The sequence below is a fragment of the Acanthochromis polyacanthus genome, chromosome 13, assembly GCF_021347895.1.
Source record: "Acanthochromis polyacanthus isolate Apoly-LR-REF ecotype Palm Island chromosome 13, KAUST_Apoly_ChrSc, whole genome shotgun sequence".
Lineage (NCBI taxonomy): Eukaryota > Metazoa > Chordata > Actinopteri > Pomacentridae > Acanthochromis > Acanthochromis polyacanthus.
In genome coordinates, this window is record NC_067125.1 from 27,954,073 (window position 1) to 27,977,927 (window position 23,855).

The 23,855-nt window shown below is 40.4% G+C and overlaps 1 protein-coding gene, 1 long non-coding RNA gene and 1 pseudogene across 4 annotated transcripts in view; all 3 read right to left on the minus strand.

Annotated features, from left to right (window-relative positions):
• The window catches only part of gab2 (GRB2-associated binding protein 2), a 56,595-nt gene that overhangs the window by 17,305 nt on the left and 15,435 nt on the right, over positions 1-23,855 (minus strand). The window contains exons 1-2 of one of the 3 annotated variants that reach the window (XM_022189078.2): positions 16,631-17,062; positions 988-1,288 (exon numbers count right to left, since the gene is read on the minus strand). In XM_022189078.2, coding sequence (XP_022044770.1) covers positions 988-1,288; positions 16,631-16,702 — 373 coding nt within the window. In that variant the 5' untranslated portion in view covers positions 16,703-17,062. Of the gene's footprint in view, positions 1-987; positions 1,289-16,630; positions 17,063-23,855 lie in introns of those variants that run through there. The other 2 variants (XM_022189077.2, XM_051957682.1) reach the window with 2 other exon arrangements.
• Positions 17,700-20,684, minus strand: LOC127536721 (probable asparagine--tRNA ligase, mitochondrial; annotated as a pseudogene).
• LOC127536676 (uncharacterized) lies at positions 20,955-21,859 on the minus strand. The gene is made up of 3 exons (XR_007945773.1): positions 21,694-21,859; positions 21,112-21,220; positions 20,955-21,017 (listed from the first exon to the last, which is right to left on the minus strand). It is a non-coding gene; the product is annotated as an uncharacterized LOC127536676 (long non-coding RNA).

Consider the following 23,855-nt stretch of genomic DNA (forward strand, 5'->3'; position numbering starts at 1 on the left):
GCTTTTATCCTACATGCTTTACAGAGCCACTGCTGGATTCATTTCTTATCAATAGCAGCTCCAGAGGGAAACAAGCCATTCTCATGCACAACAGATCTAAAAGAGAAGCTCTGGCAAAAACAAAAAAAACACCCCGATATCTGTCTATCTATCTATCTATCTATCTATCTCGCCTAACTAACTTTTAAAATGTCCATTATCTGAAATAAGAATTTCTGAACAGTAGAAGCAGAGATCAGATCTTTTCTTTAACAAAACAAATGTGCATGAAAATCAATAACAGCCCCAGACAGCATCCATTTGTTTGGCACGGATGTTCCCATTACACTCTCTCGAATAACAAAGATGGAAAAAACGCAATTGCAAGTGATATTATGCGGCTGAGCCTTTGCGTCTGACTTTTTGAGAATAGTAAGATGTCAGCTGTTCCAAATAAAGTGACAAAGAAACAGTGGGTGGCTAATGAAAGTGAGGTGTTATGTAGTGAAGCTGAAGTACAGAGTATACTGTACATTTTATACTGTATGCACTGTACATATTGGATGGTTCACTAAGTCTATAAAACGCCAGAAAATCAATTGTTTCCCAAAGTGTAAGCTTACATCTTTAAATTACTTGAAATCTCTGACAATGGGTCAAAAACTGAAAATCTTTATAATTGAGAAGCAAATATTCTGTATAATTGTTTAACTAGCACATCATTTCAGCGCTACCTAATACAAGAAGTAGGTTTCACAACTGTAGCAACTAAAAAATACCAAATAATTTGCAAATCTAAATCTAAGACAACAGCGAAAGCAGATCAAAAGGAGACAGAGTTTTTTGGTTAACCGAAAACAAAGATGGTTAGTGATACAAAGTGAGGTCACTTCAGCCCATTTGAGATTTCTTTTACCCAGCTGAAGATAAAAAAATGAAGTCACAGGAGAGATAAATAGAAAGAGAGGCAAAGTGATAGGGCAGCAGAGATGGGTCAGGGTTCCCTACCATGGCTTTCGTCCGACTGGTTGAAACCACACAGCTGGCAGATGGAGCGGACCCATTTGTTCATCTCCTCCTCAGTCTCGGCTACGAGATAAAAAGTGCGATCTGAAGTCTTGATGTCAAACACGAAGCTGTCCTGGAACTCCTTCCTCTTAAAGGTCAGGCCAGCATCCACCTGCTCGCAGCAGTGCAGGTCGATGACACGGATGGGCTTCTTCGAGTGGTTGTTCTTGTAGTACTCCAGAACATCGGGGTCACCACTCATGCGGCCGCTGCGAAGTATAAACCAGCGCTTCTTCCATGCCTGGAAACGAGACAGAAACGTAAGAACACATTCTCAGGACACACAAAGAAAACACCCACCCTGCGAGCAGGTACAGTCACATCATCCATGTGTGCTGATAGTTAATAAAAACATAATATTTAAACATTTTAAATACATCTTAACCAAGCAACACCATCTGCAGCTCTGTTTGATGTCGTACTGTGTGTGATGCAAAGTGTTGCCGTGGTAACGCACTCAACAGCTGGACTTCAGTTGTGGTGTTAACTGTTGATCAAACAGACAGACTTTAGAGAAAAGTCTGCTTATTTGAGCACGCGTGCGGTTGCGTCAGGCTTGTGCATGTGTTAGCGGCTGCTGGAGGGAAGGAGTGGGGAGGCAGCAGGTGTTTACTCCCTCCCAACGTATTTCCTGTGCTGATATCCCTCCTTGAGCTAAGAAGAAGCAGAGCTCTGCCTCGACAACCTCACTGCAAGAGCCGGTGAGTGACGCTGCTTCGGCCCAATCAAAATCAAGCCATGGCTTCTGCATACGAACAAGTCACAGGATTTTCATCTGAGAGCGTAAATAAGCATCAGTTGTCACGACCACATGAAAGCCAGCAAAAGAACGCGCTCAAATAGGAAGTCATGATGTAAGAGCAAGAAAGCTGCAACATGCTGGCTTCACACCAGTGGCACTGCTGTATTCGTCAACTGGAAAAGCAGAGAGGAAGAACAGCGGCCTTCAATGCAACAGCTCCATATGCTTTTCCAGTGGCAGTCTAAAGGGACTCTGTGTTCTCTGTGCACAGAGACAAAAGAGGAAGATAGACCAGGAAGAGAAAGGGGGAGTAAAGGAGGGTTGAGGGGGGGATTTTTTGGACATCTGCCAGTGATGCACTTCCGCCAGGCAATGTCTCACATGCAGGCTGCTGACACACAGGATCCTGCAGGCCCCCTCTCCCTCCATCAACACAGACACTGCCGCAAGGCTGACACCCACCCCGAATACACGCACATACAAACAGGGCAGAAAAATGGATGCATCTCCCCTGTTCTTTTCACAGAGATATTTCTAATCTCCCCTGGAAATATATGAACACTAAATTTTCTATTTAGAGAGACCATTAACTCTGAGACGCAGAGGTAAAATTAATGATGGCTGAGATAGCTGCCTTGGTTTCAGGGTCCCGGTGCTGTGGCTATCTGTCACACTGCTGTAGCTCACTGGGACACTGGCAAACACGGCGACACAGAACAGAACTGCTGCTGTTGTACCTTTGATTTTCCTTTGAAAAACAAATCTCTGATGCCAGAATCCGAAGCTCGAAGATACCATCTATCCCCTGGACGGCAAATGAGAAACAACGGAGAGGACAATGTATGAGCTAGCCAAACATATTGACGACTTGGAAAACAGAGACAGAAGATAGAATGCACGTACAGTAGGGGTAACAAGGGATGTAAAATGGGATAGGCCTGTGAGTTTTATCAAAAGGTGGTCACCTGATCTCCTGAAGATTTAAAGTTAGGAAGTGCCCACCACATGCCAGCTCCCATGCCTGGGACAGGGAAATGCCTGCAACTGATCCTGCTGAGATTTCACATCTACTCAGACAATGAGTCATGGATGCTTTGTGAGAGCTGGAAAGGCTGAGCCACACACTGATGTATGAAAGCTCCAAGATGTACAAGATACTTTTTGCAAATTCACAGAGTGATAATATGTTTCTTATTAAAGATCCTTACCTAACTTTATCTTTTAGTCCTACTAATGTTGTGCTACCTTATGTTTAATAAATGAGAATTGTAATGTCACGTACTTAAATAAATGTGAATGTTAAATAATGATGCACACAGTATAGTCTAGTTTATTATTATTATTATTATAAGACGAGATCCTTCATACCCTTTTTAAAGCTGTACCAAAGTGCTATTTTGACATTTTTCCATTGCTGCAGCACACATCTTTTCTTTCTGTTTTTTTCCAGGAAGTACAGATTGCAATCTTATCTTTTGTGTGTAGCTGAATTACTCCTGAGGTTTTGGGGTGTAAGAATTTTCATTTCATCTTCTGTGAGTCTGATACAATGATAAAAACCTAGAGGCAGTCTGCCCTTAATAATGTTGGCAGCTGACCTGTTTTGCGCATCTTACCACTAACCCCAGTCCCAGGAAATAGAAAAAAAAAAGGTGTGAAGAAAATAAGTTGAATCAGCACCATATCATAAGCAGCGTGAAAACTATCCATTAGGTCATTTCTCGCTATGACAGGTTAATATTAATGTTTACTAATATCGACTGTAAGGGTGAAGGGTGTGGGAAAACAGATAGCAAAGAAGTCGACAGCGATAGTCTTCAAGTTTCCTTCGAAATGTTTCCACTGGAGTGTAAACTTCCTTATTTCATAGAAATACAGTAGAGTCATCACACTCCTCCACAAGAACAAACCTGAACGCGGCACCTTTTTTTTTTTTTTTTTCCAGGTCCCCAAACCGCTTCGGTTCAGTGCATTTGCAGCATTTAGACAGAAATCACTCTAACTCTTGCAAGGCCTATTTGAATATTTTTGCCTTTTCTGGAAAGAGAGAGCATCACTTAATTGAGACCTGGAGTACTGCCCAGTTTCAAAAGGTCAGTGCGACCCAGCTGGGTTATTCCTGGCATCCTTCAGCTGTGGCGAGCATATTAACCCAGGATAGCTCTCAACCACAGAGGAGAGACAATTCATTTAGGTGCCTTTATGATACTACAAATAGAATTAGTACGTCCTGAGGAATAGGAGCTGATGCCTAATACGAGAAGAAAATAATTCACAGCTTGGTCTGAATAAGAGGATCAGATTACTGCTTCCCTCTGTCGCACTTTCTGCTAAGCTCCTCATTAAATGCAATCAGTTTTCAAAATCAGCCCTTTCAACAACACAAGCAGCTTTTGCTCTCTCTCTCTCTCGTATGTACTCTTTCAAATTTGAGCAAACTTCTCCTGCAAAGTAGATCATGAAGGAAGAAGGACACAACAAAATGAGCTAACCCACCAACTGCCTGTCCTGCAGAGCATGTCTAAGCCCATCAATCACTGTCTAAGCGTTGGGAAGCGAGGGCTGAAGCTGTAAAACTAGGCTGAACTCTCTCGTCTCTCTCGAACTTTCCCCTCCCCCTCATGGCTTTGGTTTTAAGCTGCATCGCTGTTCAGAAGAAGGAGAAAATAAAGGGACCAGCAGAAAAACACTGGCCTTGTTAACAACTGAACTGGACAGTCCATGGGACCACTGAGACAGCTCTGATCCAGGCCACTAATTGCACGATAAACTAACAGGATATCAAAGAGATATATTATTGTCTGAGAAATTCACTACAAACCACAAGGGACGTATCGTAACTTTCATGTACGGCATGCTTTGCTGCTCTTTCTGAGGAAGAGATCAAAGTCAAATAAAGGTCAAATCTGAGCAGAAAACAGAACAACACATTCACATAAAACACTAAACAAACATTCTGCTGTTAATAATGTAACTGTAAAGACAGACTTTGAGAATATCATTTGAAATTTAAGTCCTGAAATTCCTGACTGACTCTAGGCTGAAAACATATATTTACAAGCGGCCTGCCGGCACTTGAGGTTCCCAAGAAGGGCAGCCACCCGTAGCTATGAAGGTACAGCGTTTAGTCCCTTCAGTCTCATTCAATCACCCCATAAAGGCTTGATCCTACCTTGTTCCAACAGTTTCATTTGCTCTGTGCTGAGCCAGCGAGGGATACAGAGAGACAGCAGAAGAGTACAAAGGCTAGCAAGTCTGCATCTATTTTAGACAACTGGGAAGGAAAACATCTAATAACAAAACCACACAAAACAATATTTTCAGCAAGTTTGCTTCTAAAAATACGATCAAAACAGCTTTGACTTGCCAGTTCCTTTTGTTTCTTTGGATGTTGATAAGTAGACATGTTTTTTTCTATTTCTGGCAGAACGCAACACAATGATTCTGTGGAAAAACAAACCAATTCATACAAAAGCTCTCTGTTTGCAGAAACAAACGGGATGCGATTGTCTGGTATGTGTTATTAGTTCTCCTTTGGAAGATTAATACACAGTCATAGCAAATAAGTCACAGCAATCATCTACTGTTTTTGTGCATCTACTGTGAAAGACAGTAAAAATGAGCCCAGTCTCGTGTGTTTGAAGCCAGTTCATCACTCTGCCATCATAATAACATGGATTAATGAACTTGGACATGGTCGTGGCCTAAACAATTACCCAAAGTGTGGCTTTTACAGCTGCACAGCAATACATTGTGTGTGTTTAGGAGTAGGCTGTGTCAACAGGCCACACGATAAGCATCAGTCAACATGTTTTTAAATGTGCATATGCAAACAGTGGAGCTACACACATATGTTAGGTCAGAATAGTCTTGTTTACCTCTGATCCTATTAAAGCAGTGGGAGGAGACAGCAGGTTGTTGCCTTTGACTCGGCCTCCTCTGGTTTACCTGCTGCTGCAGTACATACACTACACAGCTGCACAAACACTGGCACTGTGGAGCTGCGACACAGCATTGGAACCACCTTGTTTTTGCACACTTTCCCACCTATTGCCAGCAGTTATAATGATCAAGCTATGACACAGAGATGTACATGTTGTCATCTTTACTTAGCTGGAATCTGGATGTCTCTTCCAATATGTCCTCCATTTTATCAGATGATGACGCACTAATAACACATGGAATGCATGGAAATGCAAATGGGCTTGGCCATAACAGTTAAATTGTATTAAAAAAATGTTTGAAAAGATACCAGTCTTGAGTTACAATATTTTTCCTTGTCAAGCACATTGCAACATTATTTATTAAGCTTTTTTTAGTATACCGTAATTTCTGAACTATTGAGCGCACCTGAATATAAGCCGCACCCACTAAATTTAAAAAGAAAAAAGTTTTGTACATATATAAGGCACACCTGACTATAAGCTGCAGGTGTCCACGTTGTAACATGAGATATTTACACTGAAAGATTTTAGTTAACTTGTAATTAAATACATACTTTCTTCTCGAACAGTGCCTGCAACACGGCAGTGAAACACATGGAGTCAGTCCACGCACGCTGCCAACTCCAACACGCTAAGCTAGTGCGCTTAGCGCTAAAACTTATCTTTAAGTTTTTTATTGTATCGTATTGTATGTCATCGTGGTGCATTTCACTCTGCCTCCATTTCCACATTCGTATCTGCAACACACACACACAGCTGCAGCGCTCCTTCTCACGTCACACACACACACACACACACACACACACACCGTAACCTGCCTAGGTTAAAGGAGAGCAGGCTTGGCCTGCAACAGCTGCATCATACGCATTTCTTCGTGTTGTTTTCCATGATGAGGGTGTGTGCATGAAGCACAGAATGATTGATCTGAAGAATTTAGTGTGTGTTTGATTTAATTCAAACAGTGTCAATGGTCCACTGTGACCTGTTTGGTAATTTTATTGGTCTGATGTGACGAGGCTAAACTAAATGATGGCATGAAGCTCGCACGTAAAAATCTATACATTAGCCACATCTTTGTATAAGCCGCAGGGTCCAAAGCGTGAGAAAAAAGTAGCGGCTTATAGTCCGGAAATTACGTTATATAATTTTTTTTTGGCGATTGGTTCTCAGTGAGGACAGCAAACACAGCAGACCTCCAATGCCTTCATCCTGCATCTGTTCTTTAGGTTCTGCTCCCTTGCATATTAAAGTTAGTTAAGACAAAAGAACAAAATTTAGCACACAAGTGACTTAATTTCTTGTCCCTTCTGGTGCCTGAATAATGCCAGAATTTCATCATTTTTTTCCAGAAATCTACCCTCAACAAAAGAACAGCAGTGGAGGCCACTTTGCAATGCATGAATTAGAATGTGGGACTGTTAAAATGGCCACGATTGTGCGAGCGAATGCCTAAACACTTGTGATTCCGGTTAATGCAGCGAGAGGGGACAACGCTGGACAGACAATGACGACAGAGCCCTGATTATTCAGTCCTAATCAATAGTGGGTCACACATCGCATCACATTCCAGAAACAGACGGGAGTTTCACCAAGTGAGGGAATGCAATCGAGTTACATTTGAAGAATATTGTCTTGTCATTCACACAGCAAAGTAACACATTTCAAATTTGCATTATAGTGGTTTCCAAGCTATTGAAAAATTGGGACATTTCTAACAGAAAATTCATGAAAAACAGAATATGAATATGTCTAATTTGTCACAAAGGAGCTGCATAATCCACAAAAAGCAGGTCTGTCTTCTTCCTCTGTGCTTACCAGGTTCCATGTACCAATATTTACCTACATGACATCAGTTTATATGAGCTTAAATAAAACACAAACGGTTCCTTGGAAGACGTACGATTCACACAGGGTTCTACATCTTGGCTCTGAGTGAGATGTTAAGCAGACATCTACCCCAGACAAAGTTTATAAAAGATGTTTCTGGAGCATTTCCAATCAATTCAGGTGACAAACAAAACAAAGTCCAACAGTGTGCCAACAGTGTGCCTCTTCAGCAGCTCAAGCCCATTACCTGTCTCGAGTGGTGAAAAGATCCAGATGCTCCTGGGTTTGTCCAATCCATGTGCCCAATAAGGTAAACATGAAAGGATGTTAAACAGAGATTCTCAGAGTATAAAACTACAGACGTTTAAATCCAGCGAATGCATTAGAGCACTGCTGCAGTTTAAATCAAACTGCTCAGGTTTCCCAATAGTCAAAACACTGACCTCGGAAAGAAGACAGCTGCAAAACATAACACAAGAAGATAAGACCCAAACAGGCCCATAAATTCATGTGTGTTAATAAAGACGGTGCAAGGTTAGCAATGGAGTGCAAATACAGACCTCCAGAGAGGAAATTTGGACATTTGAAAATGATGTTTCCGTAATTTGTGCAATTACCAAATTCACAATCTCCTTTAAAGCCAGACATCAGCTTTGAAACTCATTTAGTACATGGAGAGCAGACCTAGATGTGATACAGCTTTCACAATACTGTGGCAAATAGATACAACGTCATCATATGACTGTGATAGAAAGCTCCATCCTACAGGTGTGACGATGATTAAGAGGGATGCTGCGTTCGGTACCTACAGTCCTCATTCACTCACTTCATGGGGGCAATGATCTGTGAAATCTGCTCCACATCCTATGAAAAACAACCTCTGAAAAGCTCTCAGTAGATATAATCAGCCTCAATTTACAGCCGAACAGTTCCATCATTAGGAAAATGAGTAATCTCTCGCCGTGTCTCCGTATCAGCAAAAGGCTGGGCTTATTTAGCGTGAGCCCACCCTGACAGTTTGACTAACGGGAGGCATTATTTTTAATCAGAACTCTTTGTGTTGCTTCCACTGCCTCTGCCATCTGCGTCGGCTCATACACGTCTGCGTACGCAGGGCACACTGCGAACATCTCCCGGTCTTTGAAACGCGTTGCAGGGTAGTTGTAGATGCACAACCGTGAATGGAAAAACAATTAAAAATGGGAGGGGTCCACAGAGCAGACGTACATGGGGAAACGTCTGACCTCAGCACCCTAATCTGTGCAAATATCACTGTGTCTCTATGACGCTGCCGGCTCTCCTCCACCAGCTGTGTGCATCATTAAAGATTCAGGATCCTGCATGTATGACATCAGTAAATACACTGGAAATGCTATCATGCAGCTGGAACACACCAGCAGGCACAAACCAGCTCAGCACGGGGAGTAATGCTTACAGTTGCACAATGCTAATATTATTCATGATTAGTGGAGTATGAAATCTGGAGTTTACTTTATTGAATCAACAAACACACTTTTTCCAGCGGTTACTTTAATTCAGGTATTGTGAAGTGCACTCTAAAGCAATTCAAGGAACAAATCATTTCATCATTAGTGTTATCATTTATACTTTTAGGCTGCTGATAATGATAACTTAAAAAAAATATGTGCGCATCTGTGTCAATTAGATAGGCATCTCAAATTCATGATGCTGCCTTTTTTTGATCCATGCAATTTTTCTCCTTTCTTGGTATTGTCTTTCTGTTATAATCCTCCACAGAATTAATGTCTCCTTCTGTCTTAATGTTAAAATATTTTGTTTTGAGATTACTTAAGTGCTGCACTTGCCTTACACTCTGGTTGTATATCTTTAAATTGAAGAGAAACATTAATTAAAATTAATTTAAAAAAAGACACCAAAAGATTTGCAAATGTATGATTATATAACTCTTATACAGAAGTATTTTTAAAATACTATTATTCAGTCATAATTTAAAGAAGCATTAATGCAGTGTAGCTAATTAGTGACACATTTAATACATTTTTTTACTACATTTATACAGATCACTCTGTAAATTATTATAAAAAGCAACTAATAACCGATGGATTATAATTACCCACTGGGGGGAAAAAAAGACTTCATAAGTGTTTTATTCTTGATGCTCAGCTAAGTATCTTGTAAACAGTTTGCTGTGTCACTCGGAAATGTAGTCACAGGAGAAAACAATGTAATTTTTCAGTGATTTGTGTAACCATTTTGATGGTCAGCATGATGAAAAACATTTTCTTTGTCAGCTTTGCAATAATAAGATTTGCGTCAGTGCCTTCTACACTTAGTAGCATCACAAGTCTATGTATAACTGTTGTCTTTTCACTTGTGACATGACATGCTGTCATTTGAGCAACCAAACAAAACTAGGGTGGTTCTTTATCATGGCCCACATACTCAACATAACATGGTAAAAATACTGACAATGAAATTTCATCAGTTAATAACAGTCGGGTTGTGTAAAGGTAGCATAGAGTTCAAGTTGCCCAATACATTTTGTCCAGGTTCAGCAATAGAGTGTTTATGGGAAACAAACAGAGTGGTGAAGATTTATTCAGACAACACTACTCCAGCATGTCATGGGAAAGTAGGAAAAAGAGGTTGAGGGGAGATGGGAGTGAACAAGGGTTAGTGGGAGCAAGCTGGACAGTAAATCTGGCACATGCTAACCATCTAAATCTGATAACTACATAAATATCTGCTAACATTTCCAGAACCAAAGTCTTTTAATATCTCCAACATATGAGCACCAAGTTTCTAAAGTATAATAATAAATATAATAAAAATAAGTAAGTCTAGTAGAAAAAAAAAACTACTGTAGGTCTATGATAAAGATCTGTGTCACGTAAAACCTTGGTTTCACATCTAACAGTAATCAACATCAGAGTCTCTGTGGACATGCACTGCCTTATTTATCTTGTTTATCTATCCTTATTTATATATTGGTTGCATTAGCCAGAGTTTATATTTATCTGAACCCCCGTAGTGGGAAACTTCAGTTCCTACAACTGAATTGCAATGACTCATCAGCGTCTGGGTTTTCAGAAGGAACTAATCTCTAGGCTCTGTCTATAATAAGTCCAGTAAAGGCACAAAGACACTGAAAAAACACTAAGGATGTTAAAGAGTTTCACAATTGAAAAACAACACAACTTCATCATTGTGGCTGCTTGTATGGGTGGGTCTTACAGCCACATACAAAAATAATAATTTAAATGAAGCACAAGCCACTTGTTTTTTTTTTTCCACTGTTGCAGAGTTTCCTTAAATCAAATTATTGATCAGTAGCGATAACGAGACACTTGTGTTTCGTTTTGACTACTTTAACCACCTGTACCACAAGCTCAGCCCAAATGCACTTTGCTTACGCATTTTCTACTCCTACAAACTATCACAGCAAGATAAAGTGTTTCACATGAAACCAAAAGATAATTAATCATATCAGTCTATTTTTAACATGTTCTAGAGGTGTTTATTTTAGGCTTATATTTCCCAATGCAACTTCCTCTATAGGTCATACAATATCTTCAAATTTAGACCAAAGTGACTGGTTGACTCCCACTTGACATAAAAACAATGTGTCTGGGAAGATATACACAACAGAAATTTTAATTACGGTATCTACAACTGCATGGTTTGTTTGACCAATGCCCTTTTATTGCAGTTATACAAGATGTTGTGTTTACAGTGAGAAGGATTTGCCTTGCAGTGTGCCAGCTCTTAATTATCTGATCAAATATCTTTGTTCATGCATTTTTTTCCACATTAGGCAGGTTCATGCAAGCTTAACTGTATTATTCTAACAGTTACACTATTGTCTCAAAAAACATGCTTAACAAAAACAGTTTAAAATCTGTTCCTCTCTATCATCATAAATTCCTGCAAGGCACACTGAGGTGTAGAAGACCTTACTTCAAAAGGCAGAACAAAACTGAAAAAAATCTAATATTTCTAAATAATTACACTACTGTTCAAAAGGTTTGGGTCACTTAGAAATATCTTTGTCAATGAAGATAACATTAAATTTATCAGAAATACAGTCTAGACATTGTTAACGTGGTAAATGACTATTCTAGCTGGAAACGGCTGATTTTCAATTTGGAATATCTACATAGGAGTATAGAGATCCATTTTCAGCAACCACCACTCCTGTGTTCTAATGCTACATTGTGTTAGCTAAAGGTGTTGATTGAACTGAATTGAATTAATTGATGATCAGAAGACTCTTGTGCAATTGCGTTAGCACATGAGTAAAAGTGTGAGTTTTCATGGAAAACTATGAAATGGTCTGGGTGACCCTAAACCTTTGAACAGTAGTGTCTATATTTTCAAAGGACATATCAACAAGCAGAGCAATGCACATACAATTTTTACAAAAATACATTTTCCTTTTTCCTCTTCATGTCTCACCACTGGGTGTTTTTTTTTTTTTTAACTGGAACAAGATTAGTGTGACATACAACAGCTCCACAAATAGTCTTCCTCCTAACAAGTGTCATTTTTAAGACCCCAGCACCACAACAAAAGCCATGAACAACTTCCTCTGAAGAAAAGCCACCACATACGTTTTTTCTTGCTGACAGACATTTCTAGTTATCACTGCCAACTAATAGACACATGCATAAGCAAGCATCACACATTTAACCTCAAATGTTTGCACCCAATTTGTGAGAAATGACTAAAATAGTTTTCACATTTACTCATGATGTTTCTGAATTTCTGCATCATTCTGAAGTTCTATGTGTTCATTTATTGCTGAGTGGGAGACTAAAAGACATTTCTACAGACTTATATTAAGGCTGCAAAGCCATGAACTTCAGAAGGCCAATGCTAATGACAGTCATTTGACATGCAAGCTCTAGCTCCTAGCAGTCACTGTTATTGTCAGAACAATGTAAAAAAAAAAAAAACAAAAAAAAAAACACACAGAATGTAGATGCAAAATCAACTATTTGTTTATGGTCGCTCTGTGTTTTCCTGAACTGTAACAATTGCAGATCTCTGAAAGAGCAGAAGGGTCAGAAGTTAAAGCAGATTAATCACAAGAAGTTGCCTGAGTCAGCTGTTTATGAACCATGTTGTTGTTGCTGTTGGACTCATTTTTATTTTAGGCACCATTTTATGAAACTGTCACCTCTGTGTTAGTGTGCTTTCTGAGGGTTCAGCAAAAAACCAAACACATTCTCACTGCAGGTCCAAAACACAAGAAAAAAAAATCAATGGGATCTAATTTCCTTCAGAACAGTACTATTGTAAGCTCAGCTGATAAAGTCTTGATAGATGGAAATGCATTTATATACTCGCAGAGCAATTTAATTTCCTTCCCTGTCATGGGACCTCTGTCACAACACTTCCTGTAGGTACCAGTCAAGGGAAGTCTGGCATATGCTGTTGGTGAAATAATTACATTTTGGAGCAAAAAACACAAAGGCTCAATCACAGAGTCATGGCAAAGAGCAGCATATTATGACAAAAGTTCAAAAAAAGGCCATTTTTGGAGTTTTACAATGAGAGACAAATGTGAAAGAAAGATGCCGGGGTTGGAGAGGCAAAAATAGAAAAAGTATGATTTAGTGACAAAAAGTTGTGACGTTTATGCACTAATTTCCTCTGTGTCAATGAAGTATTAAGTAAGTATACTCTTGAAAAGAATATGACAGGAAACTATATCAAAGAATAAACAATTAATCTGATCAAAGAAAATGTTTATCCTCAGTATGGAGCATTCCGGGATAAATGAGGTTAAAAATGATCAATAGATTGACCAACAATGAAAATGGTAGTAGTTTGCAATCTTATGTCACTCACAAGTATCCCTTTAGGTGAACATATCTAACGATAATAAACTAATCTGACTTTGACACTGCAGTCACATCAAGCCACCCCAGCTTTGTCGCTTATGGGGAAAGGCCCACAAATGAAATGGAACAAGGAAAATGTCTGTGCGAGCGCTGGGTGTCTGTCAAAGCAGGAACTGGGAGGCGTTCAGTGTTGACCTCTGAGGGCAAGGACTTCCCAAAGCCCCTCTGCAAAACAACAGCAGACCCGGCAGCTGACAGTGGGACACAGGCCACCACTGCTGCTCTGCTCTGCTCTGCCTTTAAAACCCAAGCAACTGCCCCCCCTCCACCCTCCACCTCTCTTCTCTTGTGTGCCATCCACAAGGGCAAGACAGTAAAGCCCTTTGAAACCGTAGGCGGGAGAAAGAAAACGCAGCCGATATCACCTTGCCGATATGATCTGTCTGGAATGTGGCAATGCTTTACTGTATTTGAACAGACACGTTTGTGATGTCAGACAACAACGGCGATGGGAGGATTTAGCTCACAGCGATTCGATCCTGAATCTGAGTACAGGCAATAAACTGTTCACGGTATGACATGTCACATTTATGATTCATGGTGGGCACTTTTCATGCATGCATGATTCATTTAGGTGACTTCTTGTTGCGCATATGTCAACAATGAAGGTCAGAAAGGAGTGTCCCATTCTAAATACGAAGAGAGGAAGGGGTAAGAAGAGGCTTTCTGACCTTTATTACAAGATAAAAAGCGTCAAGAATTGCCTTTGTACCGCATTACTTGATAGAAAGGAGGTTGTTTGCTAAGCAGCAGCTACAAATGAAAGATTGTTTGGGGGCTGAATACGGCAGACATGATGAAGCATATCGTCTGACCGCTAACTGATGAGTAAAATGACCTCAGCAGAGCTATGCAAGAGGCACCGGGTGAGTGCTGGATTCGTCAGTTGTTTTCATGTTCCTTCTGCTTATTCTGGACATCGTTCAAAAAAAGCAAACAGGCCACTCCCACCTGCCTTTAAACACTGCCCACCTCTGGAGCCTCGGTCAGCCCCCGACAACAGATCAAAACTCCAACTAAGTGATTCCTTTAGCAGCTCTGACACATTTCCACCATGACTGTTTTCCTTATATTGTGGAGATGCAGTGTGTGTGTGTGTGTGTGTGTGTGTGTGTGTGTGAAAATTGACTACACATGTCTGCAGTGCCGCTGTCACATGTTCGAGGAGGACGAGGAGGGGGGGGGGCACAGAAAGTTTATACTCATCATGTGTTTGTGCAGCAAGGGGCCGTTGTAGAGCGAGTGAGTCACCGCTGAAAGTTAATTACATTTGTAAACAATTAGAAAACATTTAACTGGGACTAGTCATGCTTGTTGCTGCGTATAAACATGTTGTCTCCTGTCTCCACCACCAGTTGCATGTAGGCTCTATCTGCTGACGTTTTGCTTTGCATACAATTTGCATGCCAGACATGCAGTGGTAGTACCAGTTTTTTTACTCTTTCCTTATCCTGCACTGGATTCTACTGCTGCAGAAAACATGCACGGCCGTGTGCCACATTCTCAGAAACCATCTGCGGAAAGTCACAGGGGACTGCTTTTTCTTTTTTTCCCTTTTTGTGCAATAACAAATCATTTCACCGACTAACTACTGATTAACAAACACAGGCTTCATCTGGCTCCAGAAGGAACTTTGTGGCAGAAAGGGGGTTGAATATTGACAGGGGAGGTGTTGTTAAGAATTAAAACGCCTTTTCATCGTTGCAAATAATCACCTATGAAAAGCACAAGGGTACAAACTGTCACAGCATTTGGCAGCTACGCCTCCTCATCTCATTCCGATATAATGAGTGATCGAACTTATTACCATATTCCAAAACAAAACACACCTTGAGGCTGGAATGTCTGGGAGTGTATGCAAGTAGTATCTGAAAATATCCCTGTACATTAACTTAACTACGTCAGATGACAGTAACACTGGTGAGTAAATGGCCCCGATTGTCCGAAGACTGACTTTAAGTGGAAGGAATTTCAGATGGACAGATTATCACATTCACAAGTCTGCCTGTTCTGGACACTATCTCATGACACTGTTTTCTGGCTGAAACTGCGTGCGTTTGTGTGTATGTGTGTGTGTGTGTGTGTGTGCGTGTGTCTGTGCAGTTGTTCATAGGTTTTTTCTCATGGTGAAAGTCAGGGTGAAAGTCAGGGTGAGAAAGGCTGAGAGGCTGTTCCCTGCTCTCTTGCCTGCAGACCATTATGTTGGCAGCTCTATCCTGTCTTGTGAGTTTTCTCTCTCTCTCTCTCTCTCTCTCTCTCTCCTGTTGTTTATAAAGTACTGTAACCAAGCAAAGCATTCTACTCTGCACCGTTGCAGCTGCTGTTCCATACTGCCACGGTGGTCTCTGTGTAAACATTAGCCAGCTTTAAGTGGAAGACAATGAGGAAATGACAGGAGAGGAGTAAAGGAGGGGGGTGCATTTGAAGACATTCAAGGATGGATTTCCAGATGAAACAGAGAGATGACATCATGGCGAAGTCAGCTAGCAAGAACATGGAGAGGCCTGTAATGCAACACCATACATAAACAGCGGACAGCTGTATTTATAGGAGATTGTCTCATGGTTCTATCTGCCTCCATAAATCCTATTATCTGATTTGCAGCCATTCCCTGCCCGGCACCCAGCAAGAGGCGAGCAGCTTTGGCTTACGCGGCCTTATCAAGGCGCTCAAGTGTTGTGCAGTTATCACCATTGTTGTGACATTAGTCGACTTGGCTCAGATGATAACTGGTCACATCAATGCTTGATTAGGCATTACCTCATCATGCTCAGATAAAGCCAAATGGCAGTTTGTGTGCATCTCAGATATTACAGACAGCTGTCGAGCATTACACCAGGCTTACCTCTGTGTTATCTCTGGACCCCACAGTGGGTTGCCTTCCATGAAAAACCTGACAACTGCAATTTGGCATACATTTCTATATTCAGAATCAGGAATTATGTGCCTCTTGCATGACTTGAAAAGGAGTACAGGTTTCGATAGTGGTGTGATGCACCTGCTGCTACTGGACTTTAAATACCTGAGATTGACATCACTTTGAGATGCAGATGAACAAGAACACAAAGGGCCCATTTAACAGAGAAAGCAACCAGAGAAATGTGATTACTCCAGCTCCAGTCAAACTTCTAAACACAGAAGAAGAAGAAGAAGAAAACTAAGCGGAAGTCTGTTTAACTTACATATCTCCTTAGTTTTTTCTCCGGCGGTGATTTTCTCAGCCAGCCTTGGAAGATGATTTCTCCTCCGCTCATGTTTGTCAGTGTCTGCTGCCTCTTCTTGCTCTACAACTGCCGTCTGTCACTAGTACATGACGGCTCCTGAAGCTCGCCTGTTCAAAGTGCTGTCGGCGTTTGGCTCACGCTGGTGCAGTCTGCTCCCCCCATTTGATATAAAATCAAAGTAGTGCTGGTCGGAGATGTAGCCAGCCGCTCCTGGTGGTGTTGTGGCGAGAAAAAAAATAAAAATACCCGGCGCGCAAAACGGTGCAACTCCACTCTTGGGGAATTACGCACGGCCAGCTGACGACGAGCCGCGGGGAAACTCAACTGATGAAGGGTGAGGAAGTATCATAGGATGTCTGCAATTTGTTTTCCCAACTCACACCACGCCCACCGAGCAGAGAGAGGGATGGGCTGCGCTGGGACGAACAGGATGGGAGAACTGATTTCCACAAACAGCTCCAAGATCCCCGAATGAGTCTAAATAAAACCTACCCAGCTATAATATAGTGTCTGTGATGTTCACACAGAGCAGATGTTTAATCAATTCTGTGGAACAAAATACTTGCTAATACTAATGCTAATGATTACCTCAAACTTGTATGCCTTTCCAAATATTTTTACGCATAAAAATTGCAAAAAAAAGAGGAGATTCCTGCGTTTGTTGCGCTTTGGGGAAAATATAACATTCACAAAGTCATCACAGTGGGCTGACAAAAAAAATCGCGATTTCTTTCTAGAATAAATGGAAAAGGCACCATCTGGTGGAGCGTTTGGGAACTTAACATGCTCCTTACATTGTGTTTACATATGGACATGTAACATGCCAAAAACTATAATATGATGCTACCAACAATAATGACCCTGGCCATACACTACTGCAGGAATGCCATGCACACAAAATAATAAAATAAAGGAAACAAATTCCATTTTCACAAAGAAAATTTCTAATTCTAATATTCTGTGTTTTCATATTGCAGGTGCAAGTACATTCAAAAGTGATATTTAAAAACCAAACAAGTGACACAAATTAAAACAAAGCTGAATAAGATGTTTATTTTATGTTTCACAGACAGCAACAAACAACTTAATGAACTCATCCAACGGGCTCAAATTCAGTTTCATAGAAGACAAGAATGAGAAAATCTTGGGAAAGGTATGACGTCTTTTATGTTGTCAACACCCAGAATGCACTGCAAATATCGCTCAAATCCAGTCCGAAGCCACCGTGAGGGACGGAGCCAAACGCCTCAAGTCCAGATACCTGCAAATACATGAAAATGTCATGAGGAATCTGTTAGTAAGATAATTTCTTTATAAATACTGCTAATGTAAATTTGAGTTTTTGTTGTTTACCAGCTGTAGATGTCCTCCAATCCAGCCCTAGAGAAGAATAAAGTCATTAATTGTAACAGCTGCTGGTCAAAAATGACCTCTTTACGTTGCACAGTATATTTATAATGTAATTTCAAGGCATTAAGGCTTATTCTATATACATTTGTAATATATAAACATGCAAGTTAATGAAATGCAATTTAAGTGGTAGTTTCCTGCCACTGAATATCTGTGGAAAGTCAGGAGCTTAAAAAAAAAAAAAAACCTGCTACCATTCATAGAAGTTAGTCTGTGTTTACAGAGCTGACATCTGTAAAATTGCTGCTCTCTGTGATGGTGCAAATTAATAAAATGATGTCCGAGTTGTTGTACATGATGCATATACTAACCTGATCTTTATTTTATTCAGCAACAGCAAGAAAGAAAGAGTGCACTATCAGGGCTGTGCTTGATCTCAAAGGACTAAAGCGCCAAAAAATAAAATTAAAACAACTGTGCAGCCATCGACAAGTGGAGTGTAAATGTATTACAATCTGCTTCCAATACTCCTAAATCATTCCTTCTTACTCTTCCAGCCCGAGCACTCAGCAGATCCAGCCTCTCCTCTCTCAGCGAGCCCCCACAGAGCTCTCCAACCCTGGCACAAGAAGGTCCACTGCAGCTGCCTGCACACAAACGACAGCCGACGTCAGCTCACATATGCAAATCGCCGCAATAGCTCAACTGACAGTGCAAGGAAGGAAATGAGCGGCTAAATCATTGATTCCCTCTGCATTTTTAACAGTGCGGCTGTGCCTTACTGTGCGCTCAGGATGGTCCTGGTTGTCTCTTGCATAAAACGGCTTCAGATCATAAGGATAATCAGTGACAAAGACTGGAGTGTTGCCGCAATGTTTCACCAGGTACTTCTCATGTTCCGTCTTGAGGTCGCAACCCCACTGTAGAAAAGAAGAGCTGAGGTTAATGTGGAGTGAACATGTTAATAGAAAACACTGTACACAGTTCAGGTAGATATTAAATATGCTCTGTAAAGGAAAAAAATAAAGCTATTGCCACTTACATCTGTTGGAAAGGTGAATTTCTCAGAGCTGCGGTTTAGGATGTCTACAGCCTCAGTGTAGGTAATCCTTAATGTAGAGAGTATATAGATTTAAGCCCTTCAATCTTTACATTTTATTCTTTATCTAATATATATTCTGAATGCAATGTTTAGAGAAATAAGAAACTACACAGGGAAGCTGCTCTTCATCATAGCATCTACCGTGTCCTTGTGAATGCAAGAGGAAAAAATGTAATCTAAGATATTCATGAAGTCAGATATAGTCATGGCTGCTTGCTGTAAGGAGCCAGATTATGTGCCCGAGTTAAATGAGTGTCCTTCACGACGACTCACCCTGTGTCCAGGAGTCACATGCTTGTGAAACAAATCCACATCCTCCACACAGTGAGCCAAGACATGTTCGGTGGCAGATTTGAACATGTCCCTCCATGACCTAAAGGAGCAGGCCAAGTTTAATAATTAAAGCTTTTTCTGTGCGCTGTGCACAAGGGCAACTTTAAAAGGCACGCAAGGTAAATGCAAAAACTGAATCTCAGTACACAGAGATTATGTGATGACATCAACTCGCTTCTTTCCGAGATGCTCACGTATAATGACTCAGCTGAGATGGCTTTTAATCAAAGGTTGCCAGACAACTTCATCGCAACTTAGTTTCTACTTTTGTGGACAAAGTAATGCCCAACAGGAACGTAAAGCAGCTTTGTGAACGAATAAAGATGACAGACTAATCAAAGCCCTCTGTTCATATGGCATGGCACATCTCAAAGGCTTTCAGAAAGGTAAGAAATTGCTCTATTGTTGCAGTGAAATGTGCTGAGTGAAAGGCAGTTAACAGGCTATAACACGTCAACCAATGTATTAACTCGATTAGAGCTGAGATTAGAGGACAATAACAGAATATACCTTAGTGAGATCCTCTATTGACTGTGTGAAGGAGATCTCTGCCTCCACCATGTAGAACTCAGCCAGGTGTCGTCTGCTTGGGAGTTTTCGGCACGAAAAGTTGGACCAAATGTGTAGACTCGAGAAAAGCACTGCAAGAGACGGATCGACAGGACATAATATGAAAAGTGCTTAAATGTACATGTATGGCACAAATATGTTAAAGCTAAATATGTGAATTTTAAAAGATGCACTACAGATAAATTCATATATTTTATCTCACCCTGATATTACTTCTAAATGAAGCTGTCCAGACACAGTCAGGAAGGTTGGTACATGAGAAAATACTCATCTTCTACATATCAGGCCTGATGGCTGTTACAAAAGCAGAGGTTTTAGGTTTTCAAACACTGTCCTTTATCCTTCTGTTCACAATAGAGCTCCGATTGATTCAAATGAGATCACAAAAACTAAAAAATTGAAATCTTTACACACTCACCTCACCTGAAAGAGCTCCCCTGCCCCTTCACAATCATTTGAGGTGATGATGGGAGTGTGATCTGTACAAAATCATTTTCCTGACAGAAATTTTAAAAAAAAGAAAAAAACCCTCAACATTCAAACAAAAACCCCTTACTGTGCATTCTGCTAAAAGCGGCTCTACAGATTTCTCACCTTGAATACGAGTGAATTGCTGTAGTGGCCTCGCTTCGTATCCTCAGCAGAGAGCTGAAGCATTTGTTGCTACACCTGAGATGAGGAAACTGGCGAATGTACTCAAGGCCGTGTCTCTCTTTGATCTTAAGGGAAAATCCTGAGACAAAACAAGAAGATGACACAACAATATTAAAGCGTTTCACAGTGACGACATGAACAGATGCAACATGAAGGTGCTTTAATTGGAAGCTAGCACAGAAGGCAAGTGAAAGTGTGCGAGATGTTTGTTCTCACCACAGGGTTACATTCTCCAATTACACTGATTTGGTCTGCTTCTAGTTCAACTGGCTGTTTTTGTGCGGACTTTTCTTGAGAATACCTGTGACTTCAACAGCACTGCCAAATGTCAGCGACCTTAGATCAGGGAGAAATAAAAGAGGTGACGACAATCTGAGTATTTCAAGTTTGTGAAGACCTTATATCAAAAACTGGTTATAGACATGCTTACGGATCACTCAGCTCTGCACCAGTGATGACTTGCAGCGGCTGCAAGGAGCTCCATCATTCACATGGAGAAAGACGTTGGCTTTCTGAGGTCTGACAGAGCGAACCCATCCCTGCAGCAGAGAGACAAATCAAACACACTTTTAATCTGGGAACACAAAACACCTTCTTTATGCTTGTATAACCAGGATGTTGTTATTTAAGAACTTTTCATTCCTTATCAAATACATCAGTCAGAAACCTAGAATGTGGTATACTGGTAATATTTAAAAGCAAAATGTGAAACTAGTAGCATTAGTTCAGTGTGTCTAAAGTGTCAGCTGATATCCAGGTAAAACAAGTGTTTAACAACAAATTCACAGCTAAAACATACAGTTGTGTGTATCTCAGAAGCCAAGGATAACCCATAACCTTGTGCAGCATGATTACAATTATAAAATATGACAATATGGATATTAATAGGCATTATTGAGCCTTTAAGCAGCTGGTTTGACCATCACATCCTCAAAACTATGACACAGCAGCCTGGGTTTAACTGGAAATAAGTAGCATGCTACTGCAAGAACACAGTGTTCACAGTTGTTACCTGTACTTTGACATTTGCTCCCAAATCTGCTCCCGAAAGTGCCTCAGATACTCTTAGCTTCGTCGGTGTCTTCTTACAATAATGTCGAATACCCAACAATATTCCGCGACAAACTGGAGAGGTTGATGTTACGGAAAGCGTTTTAGTGACTGCCTGAAACATCGTGGCAAACCGCTGCTTTCACGGACACAAAAGTACATTAAAAGCACAACAGAATGCGATAGTTTGAAGATACAAAAGGACATATTTCATCGGTTTAACATGTATAATATTTTGGTTGACTTGACTTCAGCTCTCACGCTGTGTCAGTTGTCTTACAGGAACGCTTCCTGTTGAGGTCTTGCCCCATTCGTCCAATTGAGTCACGTGGATTACAATGATCCAATCAAATCTTCAGTCTTTGCAGCAGTGTTTTTCGTGCTCTGGAGTTGTAGTTCAGAGTTCGTGACGCAATTCATATTTTTAGCATTTATTTTACGGATATTTTTGTAAATATTTTCCTTTTTAATAAGATATATAAGCCACACAAATATTTAGAAAAAATAAAATAGAATTACTGTTAAGGAAAAGGAGTGCAGATGTTCATAATTTAAAATTTTCAAACTAGTCACCTATGATTTTCGGTTTTGGCTGAATACAAGTGAAGGAAAAATACAAGTAAAAAACACAAACATTTAAATATTGCAAATTCTTATCTCTTGATTTTAATAAGAATTTATTGTTTTTAAATCACAGTTTCATATCAGCATTGAATGTGGGGATAAATGTGGGCTAAGGCAGTGATTCCCGGAATAAAAATATTTCACATTTTCTATTGCATGTTAAAACCTCTCTTCTGCTACACTGGCCGGAAGATTTCCTACAAAAGGCCATCAACCCAGCTCATTTCTACATACAGGGAGAAATATAAAACCTATTCTCAACAGGAGCGTGCAACACATACGGAGTGATTCAATAGTGTAATGAAGCAAGCAGAACAGCTATCAGAGCCACATGGAAATCCTCTTTAATCTTGCATGATGTATCTGCCGTCAGTGTGGGGTTCATTTGTGCGTAAACCTCGTTAATTCAATACCCACAACGACACTGGGTCTCTTCCCACCATTTGCTGCTGGAGTAAATCAGATCATGCCAGCAATATAATAAGATGCCATAGACAATTATTCACCTGGTCTCGCCTGTCAGCTCTGCAGCCCCTGGCCGGGGTCTGCCAGAAAACACAGAGCTGGGTGTCTCCACCTCCGGCTGCTTATGACACATCATCATTAAACCCAACATGATGCATTTGAAACGTCAGCGGGGTCATTGATATTAATTATCTCCAGCATGGATGGAGCAATTATGCACATGGTCTCCTCTTAACAGGAAACAGAACAATTCTATTTCCTGATGAATTGACAGAGTGCAAAATGTAGTGTGGGAATTTGCTAAGGTCATGTAGCTATGTTTTTCTAATGTTGTATCTCTGCATGTGTCTGATGAAAATCAGACCTCTTTCAGGCAACATTCAGGAGAAGGTTATCCATTGCACAATGCTTAGAATATTTGACAACTTAAACTATACAAAGAAAGCATATCCTTTCCAGGACATACACCAAACTAGTTGTTGGAGTAATAAACCACTGCTTCTTTACATTCCTATTGTGCAATATCTGACTTCACCACAGTGTAGTGCTGTAGCTCTATGAGACTTTCCACTCCCTCTCCAAATCCCCACCTAGAGCAGATTTATTCATTTACCCCCGAGTTGCCTCCAATATATTATTCATTTGCAGCTCCAAGGTCTTCTGAAATGAAAAACAGCTGCATTTTTACTGGTCAAAACTGTAATTGTATTTTATGCTTTAATGTATTTATGCACAATATTTTGCTCTCCTCATGTACAGTCAAGCCTGAAATTATTCATACCCCTTGCAAATTTTGACTTAGTTACTTTTATGTCAATCAGAAATGTGTTTGTTTTTTTTTATTGGAAATGGCACAGTTGTTTCCCAAAAGATAAGATGATGTACAAGAGGTATCATTGTGGAAAAAATAATTTCTCAGCTTTGATTTGCATTAAAAAGGAACTTTAAGTTAGAATTTGCTAGGGGTTTGAATAATTTCGGTCTTGACTGTATGTGAATAGGGTGGACAAAATAGTAGGAACACTTTTAAATGTA